The following is a 24756-nucleotide window of genomic DNA, read 5'->3' as shown; positions in this document are numbered from 1 at the left end:
CTGGACTGCCAGTGGGCTGAACTCTGCCTAAGACAACACGAGGAATTAGTTTGTGTAAAATAAGTAAATGTGCTTCATCTTTGATCAGTTCAGCTCAGCAGTTTATTCTAACAGTAACTGATCTGATTTAAAATAGATACCAGGAAGCGCAGAATGTTGTGATGAGCAGAGAGACATGTCACACTCTCTGCATGTTATTGTGGCCACAAAGAATTCACTTTTATGATATTAATGGATGTCTGGTATAGAAAACCTGAGCGTGAAGGAGCAACAGTAACACGAGCTGTGTGTGCTCTCTGATTCACTTCAGCTGAACAGCCTGCAGTGCATCTGAATATCCCTGTAACACATCTGATATACAAAGACTACAAACACACAAAACTTTCATTTAGTGCAACAACAGAAAGAGTCTGACCACAAACAGACAAAAAATAAAATAAAAATATTTAAATAATTAAATCAGTACAACGATGCCAATGTCAGTACACAACCCTTTGTCAAGGGTTTAAAAAGCAACTTTTAAAACCAAAGACTACAAGCAGTGAAAGCAGCAACAAAATAAGACAACAGACACCACAACTCAAACAACATGCAGCTGTCAAGATTTAAGGGACTTCATTTGCATTTGCTATAAAAACAGGAAACAGCAATGCAGATATAAAAATATATAGATAGAAACAAAGTATAAAAAGTATGTGCTTCTAATAAATCTATATTCCAAAGTACGAGGCTACTGGAGACTGTGAACAGCAGTTATTGCTCACTAAATATTCCAAACACAGTGTACTCTGCACATGTAGATCAAACAGATATTGCACCAATGAATGTTGTTTCAAGAAATCAATGTTGCACATTATATTTATTCACATTAGAAACATTACACAGTGGATTTTGGAAGTGAACAGTTCTTTACTCAGAGTGCTGGGATGCCATCAGTCTGACGGTGGCAGGAAATGAACTGATGATGGTGCTGTGCGTGTGTTTGGACCTGAGGAAAGTGTGGGCAGGTGGTGTGGGTCCTGATAATGTGCTGTGCCCTCCTTTTGCGTCGCTGCATGTAAATTGTGTCCATTGATGGAAGTGGTGAAAGTGGTTGGAGTTGAACTGAAATATTTGAGGCAATAAAATGAGCGAGCTGAAGGTCACGCTGCAGCTCACACTCAGTGTGTGTGAGTTTAACCATGAATAGAAGGAGAGGCGGCCATGACAGAGCAGAAACAAAGACATTTGTGCAGCAGTTCATTAACACAGTGTAGGAGGCCTCTGAGGTACTTATGGAATCTGCTTCTAGCTCAGTTTCTCAGTGACATTAATGGTAGAACAAAAACATGAAGTCACACAAACTGTCAGAGCTCAGTGAATGTGGTCCCAGAGGTCTGCGCTCCTACACTCAGGTCCTTTAAATCCCCCCAAACAGCTTTGATGAATCCATCTGTTTCAGTGGGTGATGCTGGATCCAGTCTGATTAAGACATCTTTATGGTTCATTGATCAAACAGCTGTTTCCTCTTTTACACTCTGTGGTTCTCAGAGTTGCACAAAACTTTGTTCTTTGAAAATCTGCTCTGTAAATAATCTGGACATGGTTTGAGTCTTCAGCTGGGGTCAAAGTTCAAGTTCAAATCAGACTCATGTCAGACTTGTAGACATGACCTTATGATGGATCTCAGTGCTGCTGGTTTGAATCCCCAGCCTGCCAGTGAAGATCCAGAGTCAATTAAGCTCGATGTTCTATGCTCCATTAACACCAACGCTCCTTTGAGCAAGGCACCTACACTGGTAGTGGTTGTTTTTGTGTCTCATCCTCTGGACGCTTCTGTTGAAAGAAGTTCAATAATGAGTCAGTCTGACGGCACAAGAAGCAACAACATGTTTGTGTTTGTTTGTTTCTCTCTTACATTTAGTTTCAGACGAAGGCGGTGAGAGAAATATGTGACAACTACGACTGATATGAAGGCGACGACAACGATGACCACAGAGACCCTGCACCGACCTGCTGATGAAGTAATAGAAATAAACAAGGTCACCACAAATACACAAAAACTCATCCAAACAGAAATAATGCAGAGAAAAGTTGGACTGTTTTCTCACCGTTTCCTGGAATCTCATCCTGATGATCTGGAGTTTGGAGGTTTCTGGGATGCAGGAGCGTCTGCGTTGTTGAGGTTTTAGGAAAGTTTGGATCTAAAAGACATAAAAAAAAAAAAAGTCATAATCTGTTGATAAAATGAATCTTAAAGTTAGTAACAGAGCACAAAAATATGAAACCTGACTTTCAGCAGACAGGATGATGAAGGTCTGCTGGATCCTCCTGGATCACAACAGCACCACTAGAATAAACCTCAAGCTTAAACAGTGCAGCAAAGTTTGGAGCAGCTCGAACAGCTGATCAGTGTAAACAGTGTGTTTAAAAAAAGAAAAAGGAATCAGGATTGGTGACATAACAAGTCAGCACAAAGTCAGTTGGTGGTACCAGTACACAGAGAGGCTCCAAGAAACAAGTTCTCAGTCGTTTTGCATCTTATGCAACCTCATGTTATACACACACACACACACACACACACACACACACGTTAAACAAAAGGAAAAAAAAAACAAAAAAACAACACATTTACTAAGCCTGATTCCTTCCCATTGCCCCGAATAGAAGATTGCATTGACCAGGTAGGCCATGCCAAGTATGTTAGTAAATTTGATTTACTGAAGGGGCATTTAAGAGCTGGCTGTTTCAGCTCTAAGGGTTTTACCTCTGTTCATTCAGCACCATGGCAATTTATTTAGGTTTAGCGGGGTTTGTCAGGTTTAGCGGGGTTCGTCAGGTTTAGTGGGGTTTGTCAGGGTTGGCGGGGTTCGTCAGGGTTGGCGGGGTTCGTCAGGTTTAGCGGGGTTCGTCAGGTTTTACTCTGCAGCATACTCAACATCCCTCCATTCATCAAACTACTGACACATTGGAAGTGCTGATATTCACACCTCATGGAGCATTCTTGTTTTCACATTAGTTTTTGGACAAATAAACTCCTGTTATCTATCATTGCCCGTGAGCCAGACTGACAACATTTAAGAGGCAAAAACTCTGATGTTAGATTTACAAATGCACTCTTATGTTAACAGCTCAGAGTGATCCCAGCTTTAAAATGAATCCTCTTACCAGAGACGGTGACTCTGCAGCTGTTGTAGCCGCTGCCATCACCTGTGGTCACCTCACACAGGTACAGACCCGAGTCCTCAGTGCTGAGTCTGGACAGCTGCAGTCTGATTCGTCCTTCTCTGAGGGCGTCTTTGTCACTCTGGACTCGCCCTGAAAACTTTTCATCCTGAACGTCTGAGAACTCGACTCCATCAAACACATAATAAAGAACTGAGTATTTTTGATCAGCTCTCAGTCTACAGCGGACTTTCAGTGATGAGATGAACGCGTCTGATTTGGTGGTGAACGTCCACTCCAGTGTGATGTTGTGGTTCTCCTCTGCCTGATAGGAGCTCTGAGTCACATTCACTACAAATGATCCTGTGGAGGAGACAGAGAGGAGCAGACACACTGAGAACACTAGAAAATATCACAACTGTGAAGAACAACAGACTATTTCACGTTCCTACACAGTTTCTGTGCACTCAGCTGTTTTCATTGTGTTTTACTGCTTTTACTAAATGAAAAAGGTTTGATTTAATCTGGTCCACTTTGTCTTGCTTCGTCTCAGGGAGAGCAGGATTTACCTGTGAGCGCTAAAGACGAGCACCTCAAACATCCACTCCCACTGTTATTAGTTAAATTTGAGAAAAATCACAAACATTAAAGTTTGTAAGATGACATTTTAATCCTGTGTCCCTCCTTTAGATGGAACCTTAACATCTAATAATAATCTGTAACCCTGGATTTAAGCAGAAACACAGAGGAACCTTGAATTTGTATATCCAGCTGAGGAACATTCACACAGCTTTGAGCTCTCAGCGTTTGCAGCCCTCTGCTGTCCTGTTGTTGAACTCACAGTCACAGCAAACTTGCTGTAATCAGGCATGCTGTCTCCATTTATAAATCATTAGAAATTAAAAACCACTGTCAGAGTGCAAAGATTTTGACAGTAGATTTTAGCATCAGTTAAATGTAGCTATTTAAAATGAACTTAAAGTAGAGTCTGCAGTAGAAACACATCATTTACCTTTAACCAAACTGAGGATGAAAGTCCACAGAGACACCCCGGGGAAAGACTTCAAATCCATCATGAAACCTCAACAGGAATCCAGATCATCTTCCTCCTCTTCTTCATACAAACCCTGCAGACAGTCAAAAACTCTGTTACAGCTCAACACCAGTGTTAATTTTGACAGCAAATTCCGATTTTGTTTTAGTCATAATTTAGTCATCTTAATAGTTTTAGTTTTAGTCTAGTTTTAGTTCAACTCGGGACTTTTCTGTGAATAACCAGCAGTTTCTTCCTTAAATATGAACATAAAAACATATTTTCAGATAACATTTGACTTTTAGTGTCCGCATATACGATAATATTTAATGTTTTCAGAACCTTTATAAAGACACTAAAATTAACAGAGAAAAGCTCGCTCATTATCAGCGCAGAACTCGCGTTTAAAGCTTTTTTGTAAGCGTCTCAAATTCACTGACGGCTGTCATCAATTTCAATGACGCGTATGAAAGAAGAAAGGCTAACAGTGAGTTTGGCTTAACCGCATTTACAGTAATGTAAGCATAAGAATGTAGGCATTATCCTCAACCAGCCTCAAATCGGCCCATTCCCCTGCACCAATCAGAAGGCTCTAAATCTGTCTCATCTCAGGTGAATATGTGAGGAAATGAATTTGGTTGGAGCTGTTTGCGAGGACGATCAGTAGACGTTTATTCCCTGTGTGGACTTTTTTCCTCCCTTCTTTTCATGCTGGGTTAGTGGTGTGCATCCATGAGACTAAACCACAGCATCTCACACCATCCTACTCTATCCTCACTCCATCTGACTCCTCACTCTCCACAGTCACTGTATGGACGTATATTCGTGGAATAAAGCTGCTGTTAAATAAACAAGTGAACAACAACTACCTTGTGGACCGTGGATTCATCTAAGGCTGAGCCATCGGTTCTGACCGGCCTGTTGAGATCGTAGACAGAGGAGTCAGCCCCTTATTATCCTCGTTCATTCTCAAGAAGATCAGCCTCCATTACAGAGGCTCATTGAACAGATATGATGCTGTTCACCATCAACTATGAGCCACCTATAACTTATGTTAGGAGTTATTTTAGGAGGTTTAGTATCACTGAATTTACTTGGTGTCAGATCGTGTCAGATTTTGCGGGACCGTAAATGGTTTAACTCGAGACTATTCTGTGAATAACCAGCAGTTTCTTCCTTAAAAAAAGGTTAACAGTGAGTTTGGCTTAACCGCTTTTCCAATAATGTAAACTAAGTTGTGGCGTTTAAGTAAAATATCCGCTTACCTTGAACATGAGTCCTTAAGACGAAAGCTGAGCACAGCATTAAAGTCCAGAGTGAAAAAGTGTAAGAAGACTCCTTAAAATGAGAGCTGTGCAGGATCATAGTATCAAGTGCAGAGAGACCCGCTCTTCTTCCGTTCTTCAATCAAACTCCTGAAACGCTCTCAAGTGACGCTCTAATAACGTCGTGACGTGGAAATTCCCTACGTGACCCGCCCCCTTTTTTCCGCCCACGTTTACGTCTTTGTTTTGGTTACGGTTGTTACGTGACATTTCCAGCCTAGATTTCTATAGAAGCATTTTTCTCCTGATGAGAATCAGTTCTTGGCACAAAAATCTTTATTTTGATCGTTTTCTTCTCATTTTTTCCACTTTATAAAGAGCCACAGTTCTGGCTCCGTTCAGCTCCGATTACAGGCACATGTGAACAGTGTTGCCAACTTTTCCTTAAGAAAACTTCCTGTCTCAGAGTCGCTCAAGGGGGGCTGTGGGGCAACCTGAGTCAGCTTCAGTTACTGACTGAGGCTGCACCATATGGAGGACCGAATCATTCTGACACTAAAATATTAATTTAACGGTGAAATATTAAAGTTCACGTGTTTGTTTGATTCTTTAAACTCCAGGATGTGAGGAAGTGAAATCTGATCAAGCAGCCTTCACTGTGTTTCAGGAACAGCAGCTGATAAAGTTCATCATTCACTCAGGAATTTGGTGTTTCCAGTCATGTCTGAGGAATTTTAGTGTCGTAATGTCTCAAACACATTAAAGCCTTGATGATTTCTAATTTCCTGCTTCAAAATCTAAATAAAACTGAAATTCTTGAACAAATCTTATAAAACATGGTGTCAAACCAAACACTCAATGATGTTACCTCGACCTCCAGTAACACTATGAGGAATCTTGGAGGACCAGGACATGTCCTTCAATGCACATATTAAACAAATACGTACGACCACTTTTTTTTATTTGTGCAATATTTCTAAAATTAGAAACATCCTTTCTCTTATTGATGCTGAAAAGCTAATTCATTCATTTATTACTTCTAGACTGGATTGTTATAATTCATTATCATCAGGCCATTTATACCCCACTCTATATTTAATCATTACTATTAATCTCAGGCTGCCTCCTCTCAGCCCAACCAGTCACAGCAGATGACTGCCCGTCCCTGAGCCTGGTTCTGCTGGAGGTTTTTCCTTCTCACTGTTGCCAAGTGTTTGCTCATAGTTATGAGTGTTTTGACTGTTGGGTTTTTTTCTGTAATCATTGTAGGGTCTTTACCTTACAACATAAAATGCTGACTGTTGTGATTTGGTGCTATATAAATAAAATTGAATTGAATCTGTGACTAAAATCCGTTGTTCAATCAAACTCCTGAAAGTAGTGATGTTACGTCCTGTACCGAAGCCCCGAGTCCTGTACCGAGCAAAAGGGGCGTGTCCAAACGAAGCCTGTATCCAGGCCCGTTTCGTTTTTGAGAAGATCACGTGATAAAAGCCAAACGAGGCCCTGTTTTCTAAAATCACAGGACTGCTTCATTATGTGAAGCCATTTGAAATGCGGATATTTTGACTAATCAAATCAAAGTTTAGGTAATAAAATGTAAGCGATGAACATAAAAGAGATACCAAAGTGATGTCCTCAATATTTTATCTGTTCAACGGTAAAACAAATGAACAATAAACAATAAAACAAAACCCTTCAAATATGTATTTAATGAGGCTGTAAAACAGCAAAGAAAAGCAGCAGAAAGATTGGGTGTTGTTAAAAATGTTCTGATGATGGATTGACTGATTAACAGGCATCATCTGAATAATTCTGACACTAAAATATGGATTTAAGGGGGAAATTTCAAAGTTCACATTGTTTGTTTATTTAAACTCCAGGATATGAGGGAGTAAAATCTGATCAAGCAGCCTTCACTGTTTTTCAGGAACAGCAGCTGATACATTTTATCATTCATTCAGGAATTCGGCGTCTCATATCGTGTATGAAATATTTTATTGTCATAAAGACATCAAATAGTTAAAGTGCAGTAATACAATGCCTGGCCAAAAAAAAAGAAAAAAAAAGGTGGTACACTACTATATCGTTGGACCGCCTTTAGCTTTGATTACAGCATGTATTCGCTGTGGCATTGTTTCGATAAGCTTTTGCAATGTCACAAGATTTATTTCCATCCAGTGTTGCATTAATTTTTCACCAAGATCCTGCAGTGATGATGGCAGATTCTGACCACTGCGCAAAGCCTTCTCCAACACATCCCAAAGATTCTCAGTGGGGTTGAGGTCTGGACTCTGTGGAGGCCAATCCATGTGTGAAAATGATGTCTCACGCTCCCAGAACCACTCTTTCACAATTCAAGCCCGATGAATCCTGGCATTGTCATCTTGGAATATGTCCGTGCCATCAGGGAAGAAAAAATCCATTGATGGAATAACCTGGTCATTCAGTATATTCAGGTAGTCAGCTGACCTCATTCTTTGAGCACATAATGTTGCTGAACCTGACCAACAGCAGCTGCCCCAGATCATAGCACTGCCCCCACAGGCTTGTACAGTATAGGCACTATGCATGATGGGTGCATCACTTCACCTGCGTCTCTTCTTAAACTGATGCACCCATCACTCTGGAAGACGATGGGTCCCCACTATCCTTCCAGTTTTTAAAAATGGGTTGGACAGTCCTTAACCCAATTTCAGGAGTTTCTACAATCTCCTTAAATGTTCTCTCTGCTTGATGCATGCCAATGATTTGACTCTTCTCAAACAGACTGACAGCTTTTCAACATCTTTTCCTCGTTTCTTGTTGAAGAAACGAGAAGCAACTCATTGCACCAGTTAAATAACTTGGTGCCAGCTGAAAGATAATTGCCCATGCAGTAATTATCCAATAGGAGGCTCATACCTATTTGCTTAGTTCAATCCAGGTGGCCACTCTTTTTTTTTTTTTTTTGGCCAGCAGTGTATCTTAAAGACAAAAAGGCCTGGATAAGCTCTAATTTCCTGCTTCTAAATTTAGGTAAAACTGAAGTTATTGAACAAACTTTATAAAACTTAAAACCATTTGAGGCACAAACATTATGACTGAATATCCTGATATCATGTTCTACTTACAAATAAAGATGGACTCCTCCGTGAATCGCCACCTTATCATGGTGGAGGGGTTTGTGTGTCCCAGTGAACCCAGGAGCTGTGTTGTTCGGGAGCTTTCCCCCCCCTGGTAGGGTCCTGGGTGAGGGTCCGGACAAAGAGCGGAACAGTTTACCTCATCGGCACGTTGACAGGATGGGCAAGAAAATGCCAGCAAAAGTTTTCTTTAATCCATAATTCAGCGGTTACTGTTGGACGTGGCTGACTGTCTCACTCTCTCACTGCTTCACTCGATCTAACACACATGCAGACACAGAGGCACTGGCAGCACACTGTTTAAACAAACACTGACACACAAACAGTTCAGAATGTGTGTGTCTGACTTACCTTATTGTTCAGCATCTGTTCTCTGCTCCACATTTCCTTTGGCCGTCTCACACAGATCTGCTGTCTAATGTGTACACATGAAATTGAACATCATCTTTGTAAAAAACACTAAAACACACATTTGTTGTGTAAATAACATTTTCCCTGATGCAAAATGGAAACCTAGCTGTTGGAAAAAAGTGTTTCTAAAATATTATTTAAAAAATAAAACCCCTCTCTGAGTCCCCAAACTGGCATCATTTTTTTCTATTGAGCCAACTTATTGATGACCAAACTGTAACAGTTACAAAACAGTTAAAATAAGTTAAAAATCCACTTTTTTCATGTTGAATTTGTTGATAAATGCCTCTAAAAGTGGTTAAACCAATTTATTTGACATTACAATACTTTATAGAACAGTAATTATACACTGAAGTTTATATACTGCAGTTTCCTTCCCACCGCACACAAACAACCCTGAAAGAGGATGAGACAGCAGTGACAGAGGAAGTGAAATGATCAAGTCTTAGAAGCACGTGTAAACCAAAGGTCCTCTTTATTAGTGTATTTTGTAGACTGAGTCACTCAGAACAATGCAACACTGTTACCCACATGATCCAAAGTATCAGTTTACACAATCTTTGTAGCTTTAAGTGGCAAAAATACAGAAACAGTTTTCCTTAAATAAACTGGAGCTCTGTATCAGGCTGAAGCAGCTTTACGGTCGGGTCGTGGGGGCAGCAGCCTAAGCAGAGAAGCCCAGACCTCCCTTTCCCCAGCCACCTCCTCCAGCCCGTCTGAGGAGACACCAAGGCGTGGTGCCTTGGCCAGCCAAACCATCTGTACCATCTGATAATGAGTGTGAGTCACCCTCCTGTGAAAAACTCTCCTTAAGGAGTTATTTATAGCTCAGTCCAGTAATGATTCAGTAATGAGGGAATTCCTTCCTTGTTTAGCAACTAAGGTCAACTCTGAGCTGACCATGACAGTGCAGAGCTGCACTCTCTTCTGGTCTGTTTATTTCCTGCTATCTTTAACATTTAACCACAAGTGTTACCAAAACAGTTTGAACTTTTTACTGACTCACAGTTTTCTGGATTTACATAAATGGATCCAGGTGCTGTGTAACTAATTAACTGATTAAATTAGCTGATTAGAGTGTGGCACCAGGTGTCGTCCATATTGAACCTTTTCACAATATTCTAATTTTCTGAGATACTGAATTTGGGGTTTTCATTAGTTGTCAGTTATAATCATCAAAATTAAAAGAAACAAACATTTGAAATATATCAGTCTGTGAGTAATGAATGAAATAATATACAAGTTTCACTTTTTGAATGGAATTACTGAAATAAATCAACTTTTTCATGATATTCTTATTTCATGACCAGCACCTGTAAACTATTATCAGGCAGCACTGCATTAAACACAGACATGAAGCTGCAGGTGAGGCCTGCTCACATTAAGCAGATGAAATATGTGGAGCTGATTCCAAGTGTTGAACTTGTATTTGGTAGATTTGACTCAAACTCTCAGCATGAGGTCCAAAAAGCTCAAATGTGAGGAGGAACAGGACGAACACTCCCAGAGCCCTGAAACTGACCTCCAGTCAGCTGCTCGTGTGCAGTTTCTGACCAAACTGTGAGAAACACGAGACTGATGGAAGCTTCATAACACAGAACATTAACTGAGAGACACACACATATATAACACAGAATGATGCATCAGACTGAGGTCAGCTAAGGACACTTTACAGTGAGGAGTTGCATTTGACAGCAGCTGAAATCAGTGTGAGTGATGAAGGAGACACACACAGCAGACACCGTGAGGACACACAGTTACTGATTCATTTGACCTTCAGTCACTGGATTCACTTCATACTGATTTTATTCAACAACATCAACAAGAATATATAAATAATGTGTATAAATACGAATGAGATGTTTTGTTATTTTGTTATTATTGGATTGTAGCTTCATGTACATTAAAATGATCTATAGAAGATTGGGTAGATTGTATCACAGGGCACTTTGGCATGGGTAGGTGTGTGTAGCCATGCATGCTGGTGTTAGCGTATGCATGTTTGGTTAATATTATAATCCAGTTTAATTATGAATTTGTAAACGGCAATGGGGACAGGACTAGATAAGCTATTGCTTCTTCCTGCTCCCTTTTCGAACACCTTGAGATTGTTATAAAAATACATTGCTGGTCATTTTATTTATTTATTTATTGATGTTTGATTTGCATTTGTTATATAGGTGAATATATGTATATATGCATATATGGATATATGTATGTTTTATTTTCCTACACGTTTATTTATTTTCGTTGTTGTTTTCTTTTTATTTTATTTTGATTGTTCAAAATAAATTGAATAAAAAAAAAAAAAAAGAAGAATAAACTCAGGTGAACACTGGAGTGCATTTAACCTCCCTGAAACACAACAGACACACAAAACTCAAACATACAAACTTTCATTTGGTGCAACTGTTTGAAAACTGCATGAAATGGAAACAGGAAACAATACATGACAATAAATAAATAAATAAATAAAGACAAAAATACAATAAAGTTAATAAAGAGTTAAAACAAGAAGAATAGGAAACAAATTACCAAATAAAATCTGCAAGCAGTGAAAACAACAACAACACAAACAAGTAGGGCTGCAACGATTCATCGATTAACTCGATTAAATCGATTCTAAAAATTTATCGACACAAATTTACTGTGTCGATGCTTCGTTTAAACTCTGCAGCGCTCAGCTGTCTCGGTGTAAGCGGCGCTCCTCACTAGCATTAGCAGCATTTGTGCTGACGTTTTTTTGTGGGTTTATTGGGGGCTGGCAAACCAACATAGAACTGCATTACCGCCACCTACTGGACTGGAGTGTGAATCACTCACGTATACACAAGCACACATTCTAAAAAGCTCTCCGTCGCTGCGATTGATTTCCTTTCACACAGAGTGGATCATCACTAGAGTTGCCACCTGTCTCGTAAAATACAGAACCCCGTATGTTACGGGACTCCGTGGAATACGGCTCCGTAACATGCCGTGTTCCGTACTTTACGGGACGGGTGGCAACTGTCGCTGACATGCATTTCCACGCCTCCACTGCTCTCTGTGTGTCTGTGTGTGTTGTGCTCGCTGAGAATTTCAGCTGCTATTTTTGTCTTTACTTCAGCTGTAGCTACCAGAACTGGTTTGCTAGCGAGCGCGGGCCATTAGCACTAGCGATGGTTCAGTACCGGAAGGCCCGCCCCCCAGGACCGAGGGGCTCCTTCAAAATATTTTTTATACTTTAATCCCTTATTAGTGACTAAATATAGACCTGCAGTAGAAACGTATTTTCGAGAATGCTTGTGAATACAAAGCATTACACCATTACTCACACATGCGCCATGGCTCCCGCAGCCACTAGTTTTTCAAAACACTCATAGCAGGCAGCGGTTTTAACTGCGCAAGCGCAAAGAGGCGAAGCTGTGACGGTGAGCTCAATTAGTGAAAAAGGAAACGTTTTTCCAGCGTCCAAAACAGCAGCTTTTTCTTTTAGTAACCACCATTAAATCTGTGAAACAGCTGGAGGTCCTTCATCAAGCACCTGATCAGCAAGTGTTAAGGTGAAGAAAAGAGAACTTTGTAGCTGCTCCATCCACCGCTGTTTGTTCACAGGCGAAAAACTGCAGTACGGAAGTTAAAATATGCAGATAAACTGTTAATAAAAAAAAGTATTTCTTATCCGATTACTCGATTAATCGCTGGAATAATCGATAGAATACTCGATTATTAAAATAATCGTTTTATGCAGCCCTACAAACAAGTAAAAGTTATTCAGCAGTTTACATTCATATCTGCAAATAACTTCACATATTCACAAATCAGAGTACAACTTCACTGCAGGCAGAAACACATCCATACAACATCACAAGTCTACACACACCTGCAACAATGTTTCCACTGTGTTCAGCTGAAATATGTGAGGCATCAAGATAAGAGCATGAGGCTGAGCGGGCTCACAGCTGCAGCTCACAGCCCAAACTGTGTGTCTGACTTTAACCATGAACCAAAGAATAAAAGACAAACTTCCAGTTTTCCTGACAGAACCTGGAGCTCTGTATCAGGATCAAGCAGCTTTCAATAAATAACTATAAACAGATTGAACATGAAGTCCTGACCAGCAGGAAGCTTCAAACTAAACTCAATAAATTAGTCGTTCCTGTAAAAGATAAATCATTCAAATTATTTGATAAATATTTGACAAAGTGCATTAAACTATTGACCACAGTGTAGGAGCCTCTGAGTGACTCTCGGTAATCAGCTTATAGCTCAGTTTCTCTGACACATTAAAGATGAGAGAAAAAAAAAAAAAAACATGTGAAGTAACAGAAACAATCAGAGCTCATCAAATGTGCTTCCAAAGCCGGCATTCCTGCAGTAAGGTCCATAAAACAGAGGATTCTCCATGTGAGCTCCAGGAATCCTGTTTGTGCTCCTTCAAAGCTGCTGCTGCTTTTCTGATCTTCTGTGTCTCCAACACAGTTTTCAGGTGACTTTTTATTTCCATCTTTCCTCATGAGCTGAGTCAGAAACGTCCACACTGATGGAAACTTCCCTTAATGCTGTGATCTGTACTGGATCCACTTCAGTCCAACAGTGAGGATCAGGGAGGAGTTTAACCCTTTAATTTGTCCATCAGAGAGGTTTCACTGAAACTTTAACCAGTAAGATGTAAAACTGAACTATTTGTGTTTGTCCGTCAGGCTGAACTTCACAGTATTGGACTGAAAGCTGTTCAGGAGGAAGTCTATCAGTTTCAGTGATTGATGTTTCCAAGCTGATCCCCCAGAGTTTGACAGCAGCCACACCTGAAGCTGGATGACGGAAACACCTGAAACCCTGAAACCCCTCAAACACCTCATTAAACTGCTTGGAATCATTTGCATTCAGGATGGATGGATGGATGGATGGATGGATGCTTTAACCTTGACTGTAGAAAGACTGCGCCCCCCCCCCCCCCCCCCCCCCCCCCCCCCTCAGTCCACCGCTGAATCCATTCTGCAGACCTGCTTCTTTGCTGAACTTCTTTATCGTTTATTTTCTCTAAAAAATAAAATGGGCCATTTACTGTTGAGATGCTCTGATTTTCCACTCTGTTTTCTTTGTGTGAAAATGTGCTCGATAAACTGGACGTGGTTTGAATCTTCAGCTGGGGTCAAAGTTCGAGTTCAAATAAGACTCGAATGCTTTTGTAGAAGTGATGTTATGATGGATCTCAGTGCTGCTGGTGGCTGCTGGGTCGAATCCCAATCTGACTGAAGGTCCAAGACAGACTTCCATTTACACTAACGCTCCCTTGAGCAAGGCACCTAGACTGGTAGTGGTTGTTTTTGAGTCTCATTATCTGGATGCTTCTGCTGAGAGAAGATGAACAATGAGTCAATCTGACGGCACAAGAAGCAACAACATGTTCGTGTTTGTTTGTTTCTCACTTACAGATTGTTTCAGACAGAAGCGTTGAGAGAAATATGCAGCGAAAGCAGCGAAAGCTACAACTGATATGAAGACGATGACAACAACGACCACCGAGACCCTGGACCGACCTGCTGAGGTAGAACCGAAAGTCACCACAAACTCAAAAACTCACCAAAACAGAAATGAAGCAGAAAAAAGTTGGAAAGTTTTCTCACCATTTCCTGCAATCTCATCCTGAGGATCTGGAGTTTGGAGGTTTCTGGGATGCAGCGGTGTCTCTGTTGTTGAGGTTTTAGTGAAGTTTGGATCTTAAAAGAAAAAAACAAAACATTAGAGTCATGATCTGTGGATAAAATGAGCCTGAATGTTTGTAATGGTGTACAAAAAATACACAAAAACAACAATCAGAGTCTTTGGATTTGAGTTTGGAACTACAAACATCATCCAGACAAATCTTCTCACCAACTACGAGCTGAACGATGGCGGCCTTCACTCTGCTCCGCAGCTTCGGGATGAAACATCTGTATCTGCCGCTGTCTTCCTCCGACACGTTCAGGATCTTCAGTGAAATGTTCCCGTGTTTCAGGTCGTCCATGAACAGCTCCGTCCTCCTGAAGTACGATGCCAGCTTCATGTCGGGGACCTCCTTCCTGTCCCGGTACAGATGAACGTACTCGACTCGACTCAGCCGGTCTGACGGGTCGGGCTTCAGGTCTGGTTGGGACCACTCCACCGTCAGACCCCGAACATCAAACAAGGGCTCCAGGTGGCACGGCAGGATCACATCATCACCCGGAGCAGCGATGATTGGAAGACCTGAACCAATCACCAGAACCTCACCTGGAAACAGATGGAAGATGAAACCTCCTGAACTCCCACAGAGGCCTATAGAGTTACACACTAAAGACCTGAAGCTGATTAACAGCCCTGTGAATCTTTGTGTTTGGGGTTACAGAAGTGTTCCACACTTTAAAAATTAAGTTCAAATTAATCAAATTACATTGATGACACTTTTTTTCATTTGGTCTGGCTCTAAAGTGGAAGACATTTCACCCTCCATTAGAAACGTATCTTCACTTCCAGCAGCTGATCTGGAAACCCATGTGTTTAAGGATGCTGTACAAAAGGCCATCCAGTCAGCCGTGGTCCAGTAAACGTTCTGGATTAAAGAATGTAGGTATTATCCTCAACCAGCCTCAAATCGGCCCTTTCCCCTGCACCAATCAGAAGGCTCTAAATCTGTCTCATCTCAGGTGAATATGTGAGGAAATGAATTTGGTTGGAGCTGTTTGTGAGGACGATCAGTAGACGTTTATTCCCTGTGTGGACTTTTTTCCTCCCTTCTTTTCATGCTGGGTTAGTGGTGTGCATCCATGAGACTAAACCACAGCATCTCACACCATCCTACTCTATCCTCACTCCATCTGACTCCTCATTCTCCACAGTCACTGTATGGATGTATATTCGTGGAATAAAGCTACTGTTAAATAAACAAGTGAACAACAACTACCTTGTGGACCGTGGATTCATCTAAGGCTGAGCCATCGGTTCTGACCGGCCTGTTGAGATCGTAGACAGAGGAGTCAGCCCCTTATTATCCTCGTTCATTCCCAAGAAGGGCAGCCTCCATTACAGAGGCTCATTGAACAGATATGATGCTGTTCACCATCAACTATGAGCCACCTATAACCTATGTTAGGAGTTATTTTAGGAGGTTTGGTATCACTGAATTTACTTGGTATCAGATCGTGTCAGAATTTGCGGGACCGTAAATAGTTTAACTCGAGACTATTCTGTGAATAACCAGCAGTTTCTTCCTTAAAAAAAGGTTAACAGTGAGTTTGGCTTAACCGCTTTTCCAATAATGTAAACTAAGTTGTTTAAGTAAAATATCCGCTTACCTTGAACATGAGTCCTTAAGGCGAAAGCTGAGCACAGCATTAAAGTCCAGAGTGAAAAAGTGTAAGAAGACTCCTTAAAATGAGAGCTGTGCAGGATCATAGTATCAAGTGCAGAGAGACCCGCTCTTCTTCCGTTCTTCAATCAAACTCCTGAAACGCTCTAAAGTGACGCTCTAATAACGTCGTGACGTGGAAATTCCCTACGTGACCCGCCCCCTTTTTTCCGCCCGCGATTACGTCTTTGTTTTGGTTACGGTTGTTACGTGACATTTCCAGCCTAGATTTCTATAGAAGCATTTTTCTCCTGATGAGAATCAGTTCTTGGCACAAAAATCTTTATTTTGATCGTTTTCTTCTCATTTTTTCCACTTTATAAAGAGCCACAGTTCTGGCTCCGTTCAGCTCCGATTACAGGCACATGTGAACAGTGTTGCCAACTTTTCCTTAAGAAAACTTCCTGTCTCAGAGTCGCTCAAGGGGGGCTGTGGGGCAACCTGAGTCAGCTTCAGTTACTGACTGAGGCTGCGCCATATGGAGGACCGAATCATTCTGACACTAAAATATTAATTTAACGGTGAAATATTAAAGTTCACGTATTTGTTTGGTTCTCCGGGATGTGAGGAAGTGAAATCTGATCAAGCAGCTGATAAAGTTCATCATTCACTCAGGAATTTGGTGTTTCCAGTCATGTCTGAGGAATTTTAGTGTCGTAATGTCTCAAACACATTAAAGCCTTGATGATTTCTAATTTCCTGCTTCAAAATCTAAATAAAACTGAAATTCTTGAACAAATCTTATAAAACATGGTGTCAAACCAAACACTCAATGTCGTTACCTCGACTTCCAGTAACACTATGAGGAATCTTGGAGGACCAGGACATGTCCTTCAATGCACATATTAAACAAATACGTACGACCACTTTTTTTTTATTTGTGCAATATTTCTAAAATTAGAAACACCTTTCTCGGATTGATGCTGAAAAGCTAATTCATTCATTTATTACTTCTAGACTGGATTGTTATAATTCATTATCATCAGGCCATTTATACCCCACTCTATATTTAATCATTACTATTAATCTCAGGCTGCCTCCTCTCAGCCCAACCAGTCACAGCAGATGACTGCCCGTCCCTGAGCCTGGTTCTGCTGGAGGTTTTTCCTTCTCACTGTTGCCAAGTGTTTGCTCATAGTTTGACTATGAGTGTTTTGACTGTTGGGTTTTTTCTGTAATCATTGTAGGGTCTTTACCTTACAACACAAAATGCTGACTGTTTGTTGTGATTTGGTGCTATATAAATAAAAATGAATTGAATCTGTGACTGAAATCTGCAGATTCATCATTTTCAGTCAGCACTCTCTCTGCCTGCCAGTTTGTCAGTGCGTGAAATGCATCAACACGTCAGTGTTATCATCAGGTAACAATGGAAGTGATTACAAATATGTTTAATCCATTTAAATAAAAAGAGCACTCACACCTCTGTGTTTCCGGCATCATTCAAACCGATGCTTTCACACAGCATCAGTGGAAACTCCAGCTCACCTGCAAACATCCTCTTTCTGTCAGCTGCTCTCTGAGCTTCCCTGGAAGTGGACGGTTATGTTGTTTGGCAGAGGTGAGGGAATATTGGCGAAGTTCACCAGGAAGAGAAACGTGAAAAACTTCAAAGGTCAAAAAAATACAGCATAAAAAGTACAGACAGCAGCTGCAGTGGACACTTTATTGTTTTTAACACTCGGTTTCTCTTCAGCTCTTTGTCTGAAGCTCTAACTTCACTCTTCTCTGCAGCAAACTGACAGACCAACAACAGCAAACACAACAGCGACGCACAGAGAGTATGGACCACATACTTTGTACACTGGTGACAACAGAGCTCTCTGTAGACTAAACTATGAATGAATGATATTTTAAAGTTCACCTGTTTGTTTAAACTCCAGGATGTGAGGGAGTGAAATCTGATCAAGCAGCCTTCACTGTTCCAGGATCAGCAGCTGATAAATGTCCTCATTCATTCAGGACGTTTCCAATGGTTTCTATAGTAAAACCTGTCTGAAAGGTTTTAGTGTCTGTGACTAAAATCTGCACGTTCATCATTTTCAGCCAGTGTCTCCTCTGCCTGCCAGTTTGTCAGGGTGTTAAAGCACACATCAGGAATATTTTCAGGTAACAATGGAAGTTATGCTGAATAAAAATATATTTATAATGCATTTAAAATAAAAGCAGAACTTTTACCTTTCAGACACAGGCTTTCCCCATGATGAAAAAGTTTACCTGCACACGCCCACTGCTTTTTGTGCTTTCCTGGAAGCGAATGCTGTATGCTGATTGGTTGGCGCACAGAGCGGCTGGACTACATACTTTGTACACTGTGAGAACAGAGCTCTCTGCAGGCAGGCGGGTCCTCCCTGGACTGAACTCTGCCTCTGCTGGACCATCAGTTCTGCCTAAGACAACTCGTGGAATTAGTTTGTGTAAAATAAGCAAATGTGCTTCATCTTTGATGAGTTAAGCTCAGAAGTTTATTCTAACAGTAACTGATCTGATTTGAAATAGATACCAGGAAGCGCTGAATGGTGTGTTGAGCAGAACTTCAGTCATAAGATAAAAATCCTGGCAAAAGAACCAGGATGGAATTTTTTTTCTTTCCTTCCTCAACAGGTAAGATTTCTTCTTTATTGTTCTTAATGTCAGATAATCACCTGATGATCTGACACATGATCTGTGAGTCAACATAAACGTGCAGTGGTGAGTTTGGCTCAATGATTCGATGCCTTGTGTTTCCACAGTGATGTCAGCTCAGTGTCATTCAGTCTGTCACATGCAGGTTTCTCAGCTGAGAGCTCAGTGAGTTCAGTTTCAGAGACCTTTCCAGTCCTGATGTGCTCAGTGTTTGAAGGAAGGCTCCATGACGGCTCTGTCTGAATCCATTCAGTGATCATCTGTAGAAAATAGCAATGGCCTGGAGTGGTGGCCTAGGGGAGAAGAAGAGGGTTCGTCACAGAGAGGACCCTGGTTCAAATCCTCGGGCTGGCATCACTGTGGGTCCCTGAGCAAGCCCACCCCCCCAGGTTGCTCCCCGGGCGCCCTTTGGCTGCCCCCTGCTCCATGCTGTGCTGTGTGTACTACATACTCCATGTGTGTGATGGGTTAAATGCAGAGAATGAATTTCACTGCATGTAAATGTATGTGACAAATAAAGCTCCTTCTTCTTCTTCTTCTTCTTGTGCCTGTGGCTCACCATGTGGAGCAGTTAGCTGAGGCTAAAAACACCTGAAATCCTGGTTTTAGTGACTTATTATCATATCAGCAAACTATCAGCTCTCCTTCACCTGGACTGCTGAGACCATTCCCTGTTCCTGGTTGGCCATGATCCCACCTTTCCCTGGATTTGGTAACTGGATTATATCATGCAGTAACAGCACTATAGTGACTGTGAACGATCAGTTCTCCAAGGCAAACTTCCATCAGCCCTGATCACATGTTCTGGCTTCATGGCATCCCTCTCGATATAGTCTCAAACTGTGGTCCACAGTTTACGTCCCAGCTTTGGAAGGAATTCTGCTCTTCAATCGGTCCCCTCTGTGCCACATCTGGATCCAGTGCGAGGCGGAGTAAATATTAGTAGGGACGTAGCTGCCCCGTCCATAGATAAATCTACACCCCTGACCTTTTGACATATTTAAATGCTAAATATCAAACTTAGACACCAATCAGAGCGCAGACACTGAAAACCATAGCCCACTTTAAACAAAGACGGACACACACAGTTCAGAAGTAACAACAACAGATTTAATGTGTGTGTGACTTACCTGGACCCTTATTGTTCAGCATCTGTCCACATTTCCTTTGATCGTCTCACACAGACCTGCTGTCTAATGTGTACACATGAATTTGAACATTATAACTGCACAAAACACTGAAACACATATTTGTTGTAAATTTCACATTTGCCAAGAGGCAAAATGTAAACCTAACTATTGAAAAAGTGCTTTTAAATATTATTTGAAAAATAAAACCTTCCCTGAGTCCCCAAAGTGGCATTTTTTTCCTGTTGTCCCAACTTCTTGATGAAAAAACTGTGAATCACATAACACTTAAAATAAGTTATAAATCCACTTTTTCATGTTGATTTTGTTGATAAATGCCTCTTAAAATTGTTAAACCAATTTATTTGACATCATGATACTTTAAAGAGCAGCAATTATTCACTGCAGTTTCTTTCCCACTGCACACGAACAACCCTGAAACCTGATTAACCCAAAAGAGGAAGAGAAAGTAGTGACAAAGAGAAAGTGACATAATCAAGTCATGTGTTAGCAGCCTGTGTAAACCAAAGTCCTCTTTGATCTAGAAATAACTAGAAGCAGTGAAAGCAGCAATAAACCATCTGCATCAGATTACACAAAGTTTAGCTTTAAGTGGCAAAAATACAGAAACAATTTTCCTTAAATAAACTGGAGCTCTGTGTCAGGCTGGAGCAGCTTTACATTAATAATAATAAATAGATTCAGTCTGACCATCGAGTCCTGACCAGCAGCAGGTGCAGTGGTTCATGAACACAGTGTAGGAGCCTCTGAGGGTTCCTCTGAGATTCCTGCAGTAAGGTCCATAAAACAGAGGAGTCTCCATGTGCTGTGACAGGAGTGGGAGACAGTCAGCTCACATCTTTGATGAAACCACAGCCCTGCATACAGGAGAGAAACTGAAGCTAAAGTATTGATCTCATTACACCGGTATTGATCAATATCAATACCAACGTTGGTATTGATATTACTGATATTTGGATCGATCCGCCCACCTCTAGCTGACAGTGACAGGAGTCATTACGATGGTCTGGGTGGAGAGCTGTACTCTCTTCTGGTCTATTTTTCCTGCTATCTTTAACCTTTAACCTCAAGTGTTACCAAAACAGTTTGAACTTTTTACTGACTCACAGTTTTCTGGATTTACATAAATGAATCCAGGTGCTGTTTAACAAATTAAATGTGTTGTCTGCATCTGCGTCCTCATCTTGATTAAAGTAATGTGAACACGAGTTATGTTAATTATAATGTACAGCCATTAAAACGTACTGGATACAACGACCTAATGGACATTAATTTAAATGTCTGCACATTTTTAAGCAGTAAGTCTTCAGTTTGCTGCATTTGGTTTGTGTTTGGAGTCGAGAAATAAATACAATAACAAAATTCCTCTGACAGACTTCCAGATGGAACGAAATGACGTGATTCAGCTGTAAATGATCCAGCTGACAATCACCTCTGGTATAGAAACACATCTACAGCATGTAAACAGTCCTGTGGTTGCGATATGACATCATCTGTAGTAATAAATGTGTGTGGCTGTTTCCTGCACCTCAGCAGATTGTTGAGTCTGTTTTTAGTTTACTTTGACTACGCACAGTCTAACATACAAAACCTGTTTCTGCCTGCCTGCAGCAACACATCACTTCAGCATAAGAATAGAGCATGTTTGTGAACTTTTGGGGGCTCAGAGGAGTGTGAGTGAATGTGACACATAAAATCTGTCACTTCACATGTTTGTGTTAGTGCTGTAGTGTAGGAATAGTCTCGGTCATAAATGGCAGTAAAACTCATGTCCTGTTAGTGATCAAAGTTCAGTAATGCAGTGTAAACAGTTCATTTTTTGTGTGTTTGGCATCCAGGTTTGTGAGTTTGTATTCTGGGATCATTTTGAGCAGCTATGATGAACAGGAGTGCGTTTAAAGAGCCAGATTTTTTTTCAGCTTATTTTCATAAAAAGTTTAAAAAAAAAAAAAAGAAAGAAATTTCATAACATTAGGAAAAAGACAAAGAATCAGAAGAACGTTGGTCTAAGGGAGTAGGAGCTAAAACATCTTGCTTCACACAGAGGGTGTGTGGCTGTTTCCTGCACCTCAGCAGGTTGTTGAGTCTATTTTTAGTTTGCTTTGGCTGCGCACACAAACACACAAAACCTGTTTAAACCTGCCATCAGTTCAGCGAGTCAGTGTTGTTTCTGTGTGGATCTATCTGAACAAATCCTCTGCCTACACAGATGCTATGAACAACATGGTTTAGAGGTAACATTACTGCATCTCAGCATGGTACAGCAGCTGCTCAGTGGCAGAAAGGAGAACACTACAGAGTGATCAACACGGCCCAGAAGATCATCGACTGTCCACTGCCCAGTCTGGGGGACCTGTTCAGTTCCCGCTGCCTCAGCAGGGCAGCAACATACTGAAAGACTGAAAGACTCTTTCCACCCTGAATATCATCTAACAGTGTTGTACCAAGAACCCCAGATATGCACTCAAATTGTCTCTCTCGATTTACAGGAAGTGTCTGCTTATATACACCGCAGAGCTCCACCCCCAACATCTACTATTATGACTTTACCTTTTTCAGGATGGCTAAAGCCACTCACAGAGGAATGTGAAATAGCCGTTTTATATTTATTCTTGCCATTCTGAACTGATATATTTGGAAAGCGAAGGTCTCTGACCCTGGAACGCTCGTCTATTTTCTCTTCTGTGGATTTTCAGGCTCTCTCCTCAGGAAGGGCGTTACTTCTCATCGCCCCCTGAAAGAGGAAGAAACCGCAGTGACAAAGAGAAAATGACATAATTGAGTCACGTGTTAAACCAAAGGTCATTCTGCAGACCTGCTTCTTTGCTGAACTTCTTTATCTCGTGATATGTGTTTACGCTTTGTTTATACGCAGGCTGTTGGCGGGAGCGCGTTGCCATTTCTAGCGTCGCTTTTTCCACAAATGAAAACATCAGAAACATCTGGAAACAACTGGAACAAACGCCGTCAGATGACATGATCAGCAGAAAATCGGGGACACGGTTCATACAGCTTATGTGGGTGAAATAAAACCCACAAAATTAAAACCCTCTCATGGTCCATATTATACTTTGTGTTTATAGCTCAGGGAAAGGAAAACAGGAACCCACGAAAAGAAATTCCCCCCTCAGGTTCTGGTTCTGTCACAGTGAAATTTCCCCCCTGCCCCGATACTCGGGGTCTTTGGGGGTATTTCTGTTTCCAGCAGCATGACTCCAGGACACTTAGGCTGACCTCATGTCAGATTTTCTCTGCATGTTCAATGTGGGCACAAAGAATTCATTTTAATGACATTATTGGATGTGCAGTGTATAAAAACAGGAGGAAAAAACAACAGTAATAACAGCTGTGTGTTATGTCTCTTTGTAGGAAATTAACTGTTAGGATATACTGTGTGTACGAGGGAGGTGTTCGGGTGAAGTTGAGCAGTGGAATGAGTGTTTTCTCCCTGACGTCTTGGCACGCCGAGATTTTCACTTGCCGCAGACACCTTTACCTGGAAGGCCGTTCCTGCAGCGTGAGATGCTCCTTCCATCGTTCCTCACAGGACACCGACATGTCATTACTGACAGATTAAAAACTACTTCCTGTGCTTCCGGTGAAGCAGATCAACTGGACAGCACAATGAAAACTCTGGAGGATTTGATAACATCAGCTGTGACATCAAACCTCTGATGCTTCAAACTGTCATCTCTAACAAACAGCATTATTCAGCCAGTAGGTGGCAGCATTCTGTTAAACCAAGAGCTCGTGATTGATGTCAGGTTTCTGTTAAATGTTCGAGATTAAAAGGATAAGCGGAAGGAATGGATGGATGGATGTTTGAAATGATTTGTATTATAACGATAATAATAAAAACATCAAAGATATGGACATGTTCTCTGTATTGTCTGATTCAGTATCTTGTTGGCCGGTGAAGTCAGCTCAGATTAGGGGTGTACGATATATATTCTTAATGATATCATAATTGCCGTGTTAACGATGTGCGAGCTGACGTTATTGAGTATGCTAATGAGGAAGAAAACAACAATCAAACGCCTCGGCTCCACGCGTTTACTACTGCTGCGCGTGCACATAGAGAGTGCCCATACTGTGCGCTAGCATAGCTGCCTAAACAACACACCTAAAGCTGGAAGTGAGTGAACACGCTGCGCTGGGGAAGAAATTCACACATCACCAGCCTCGCAGTCTACCGGCGTGATTCCTGGGCGAGGAGGTGGTTTTCAGTTTGCAGACTTTGTGAGAACGCAGACAGCTCGACAGTTAACCTGTTCCATCATCAGCGAGTGTGAGGAATATGAAACGTTTCGGGAACCCGCCGTCCAAGATAAACTTAAATCAGCTAAGGTGTCTGATAAAACACACACTCAGCAAACTTTATTCTCAGTGTGCTTTTCCTGGTTTAATAAAGGTTAAATAAAATAAAATAAAAATAAGTTAACATGTCAAAAACACCGATTTAAGTCTTATATTTTACCAGTTTGCACTTCTTGTATATTTTTAAATAGTGCAAAAAAAATCGCTTATTATTGTTATCGAAAAAATTACAGAAAATATCGATATTATTTTTTTTGTCAATATCACACACCCCTAGCTGAGATGCTTTTTAACATGCAACTTTATAAGGTAATATGTTAGGATCATATATCCATGTAAA

The 24756-nt window shown here is 41.1% G+C and overlaps 1 protein-coding gene across 7 annotated transcripts; it reads right to left on the bottom strand.

Annotated features, from left to right (window-relative positions):
• Nucleotides 1-423: 423 nt before the first annotated feature.
• On the bottom strand, nt 424-16441 carry LOC115796695 (myelin-oligodendrocyte glycoprotein-like). Of its 7 annotated transcripts, none has more exons than XM_030753073.1 (6): nt 16274-16398; nt 4157-4271; nt 3148-3507; nt 2091-2183; nt 1898-1995; nt 424-1815 (listed from the first exon to the last, which is right to left on the bottom strand). In XM_030753073.1, exons 2-6 carry the CDS (start codon nt 4218-4220, stop codon nt 1771-1773), a joined length of 660 nt encoding a protein of 219 aa, XP_030608933.1. In that variant the 5' UTR covers nt 4221-4271; nt 16274-16398; the 3' UTR covers nt 424-1770. The 7 variants fall into 7 exon arrangements, with proteins under 7 accessions (XP_030608933.1, XP_030608932.1, XP_030608934.1 ...); XM_030753072.1 differs by lacking the exon at nt 16274-16398 and adding an exon at nt 5443-5587; XM_030753074.1 differs by lacking the exon at nt 16274-16398 and adding an exon at nt 5443-5587 and having other exon boundaries at nt 1898-1992.
• Nucleotides 16442-24756: the final 8315 nt, after the last annotated feature.

The sequence above is a fragment of the Archocentrus centrarchus genome, chromosome 18 (genome assembly GCF_007364275.1).
Source record: "Archocentrus centrarchus isolate MPI-CPG fArcCen1 chromosome 18, fArcCen1, whole genome shotgun sequence".
Classification (NCBI taxonomy): domain Eukaryota; kingdom Metazoa; phylum Chordata; class Actinopteri; order Cichliformes; family Cichlidae; genus Archocentrus; species Archocentrus centrarchus.
Note: the sequence above shows the minus strand (reverse complement) of the source record. Positions and strands in the feature narration are given on the sequence as shown.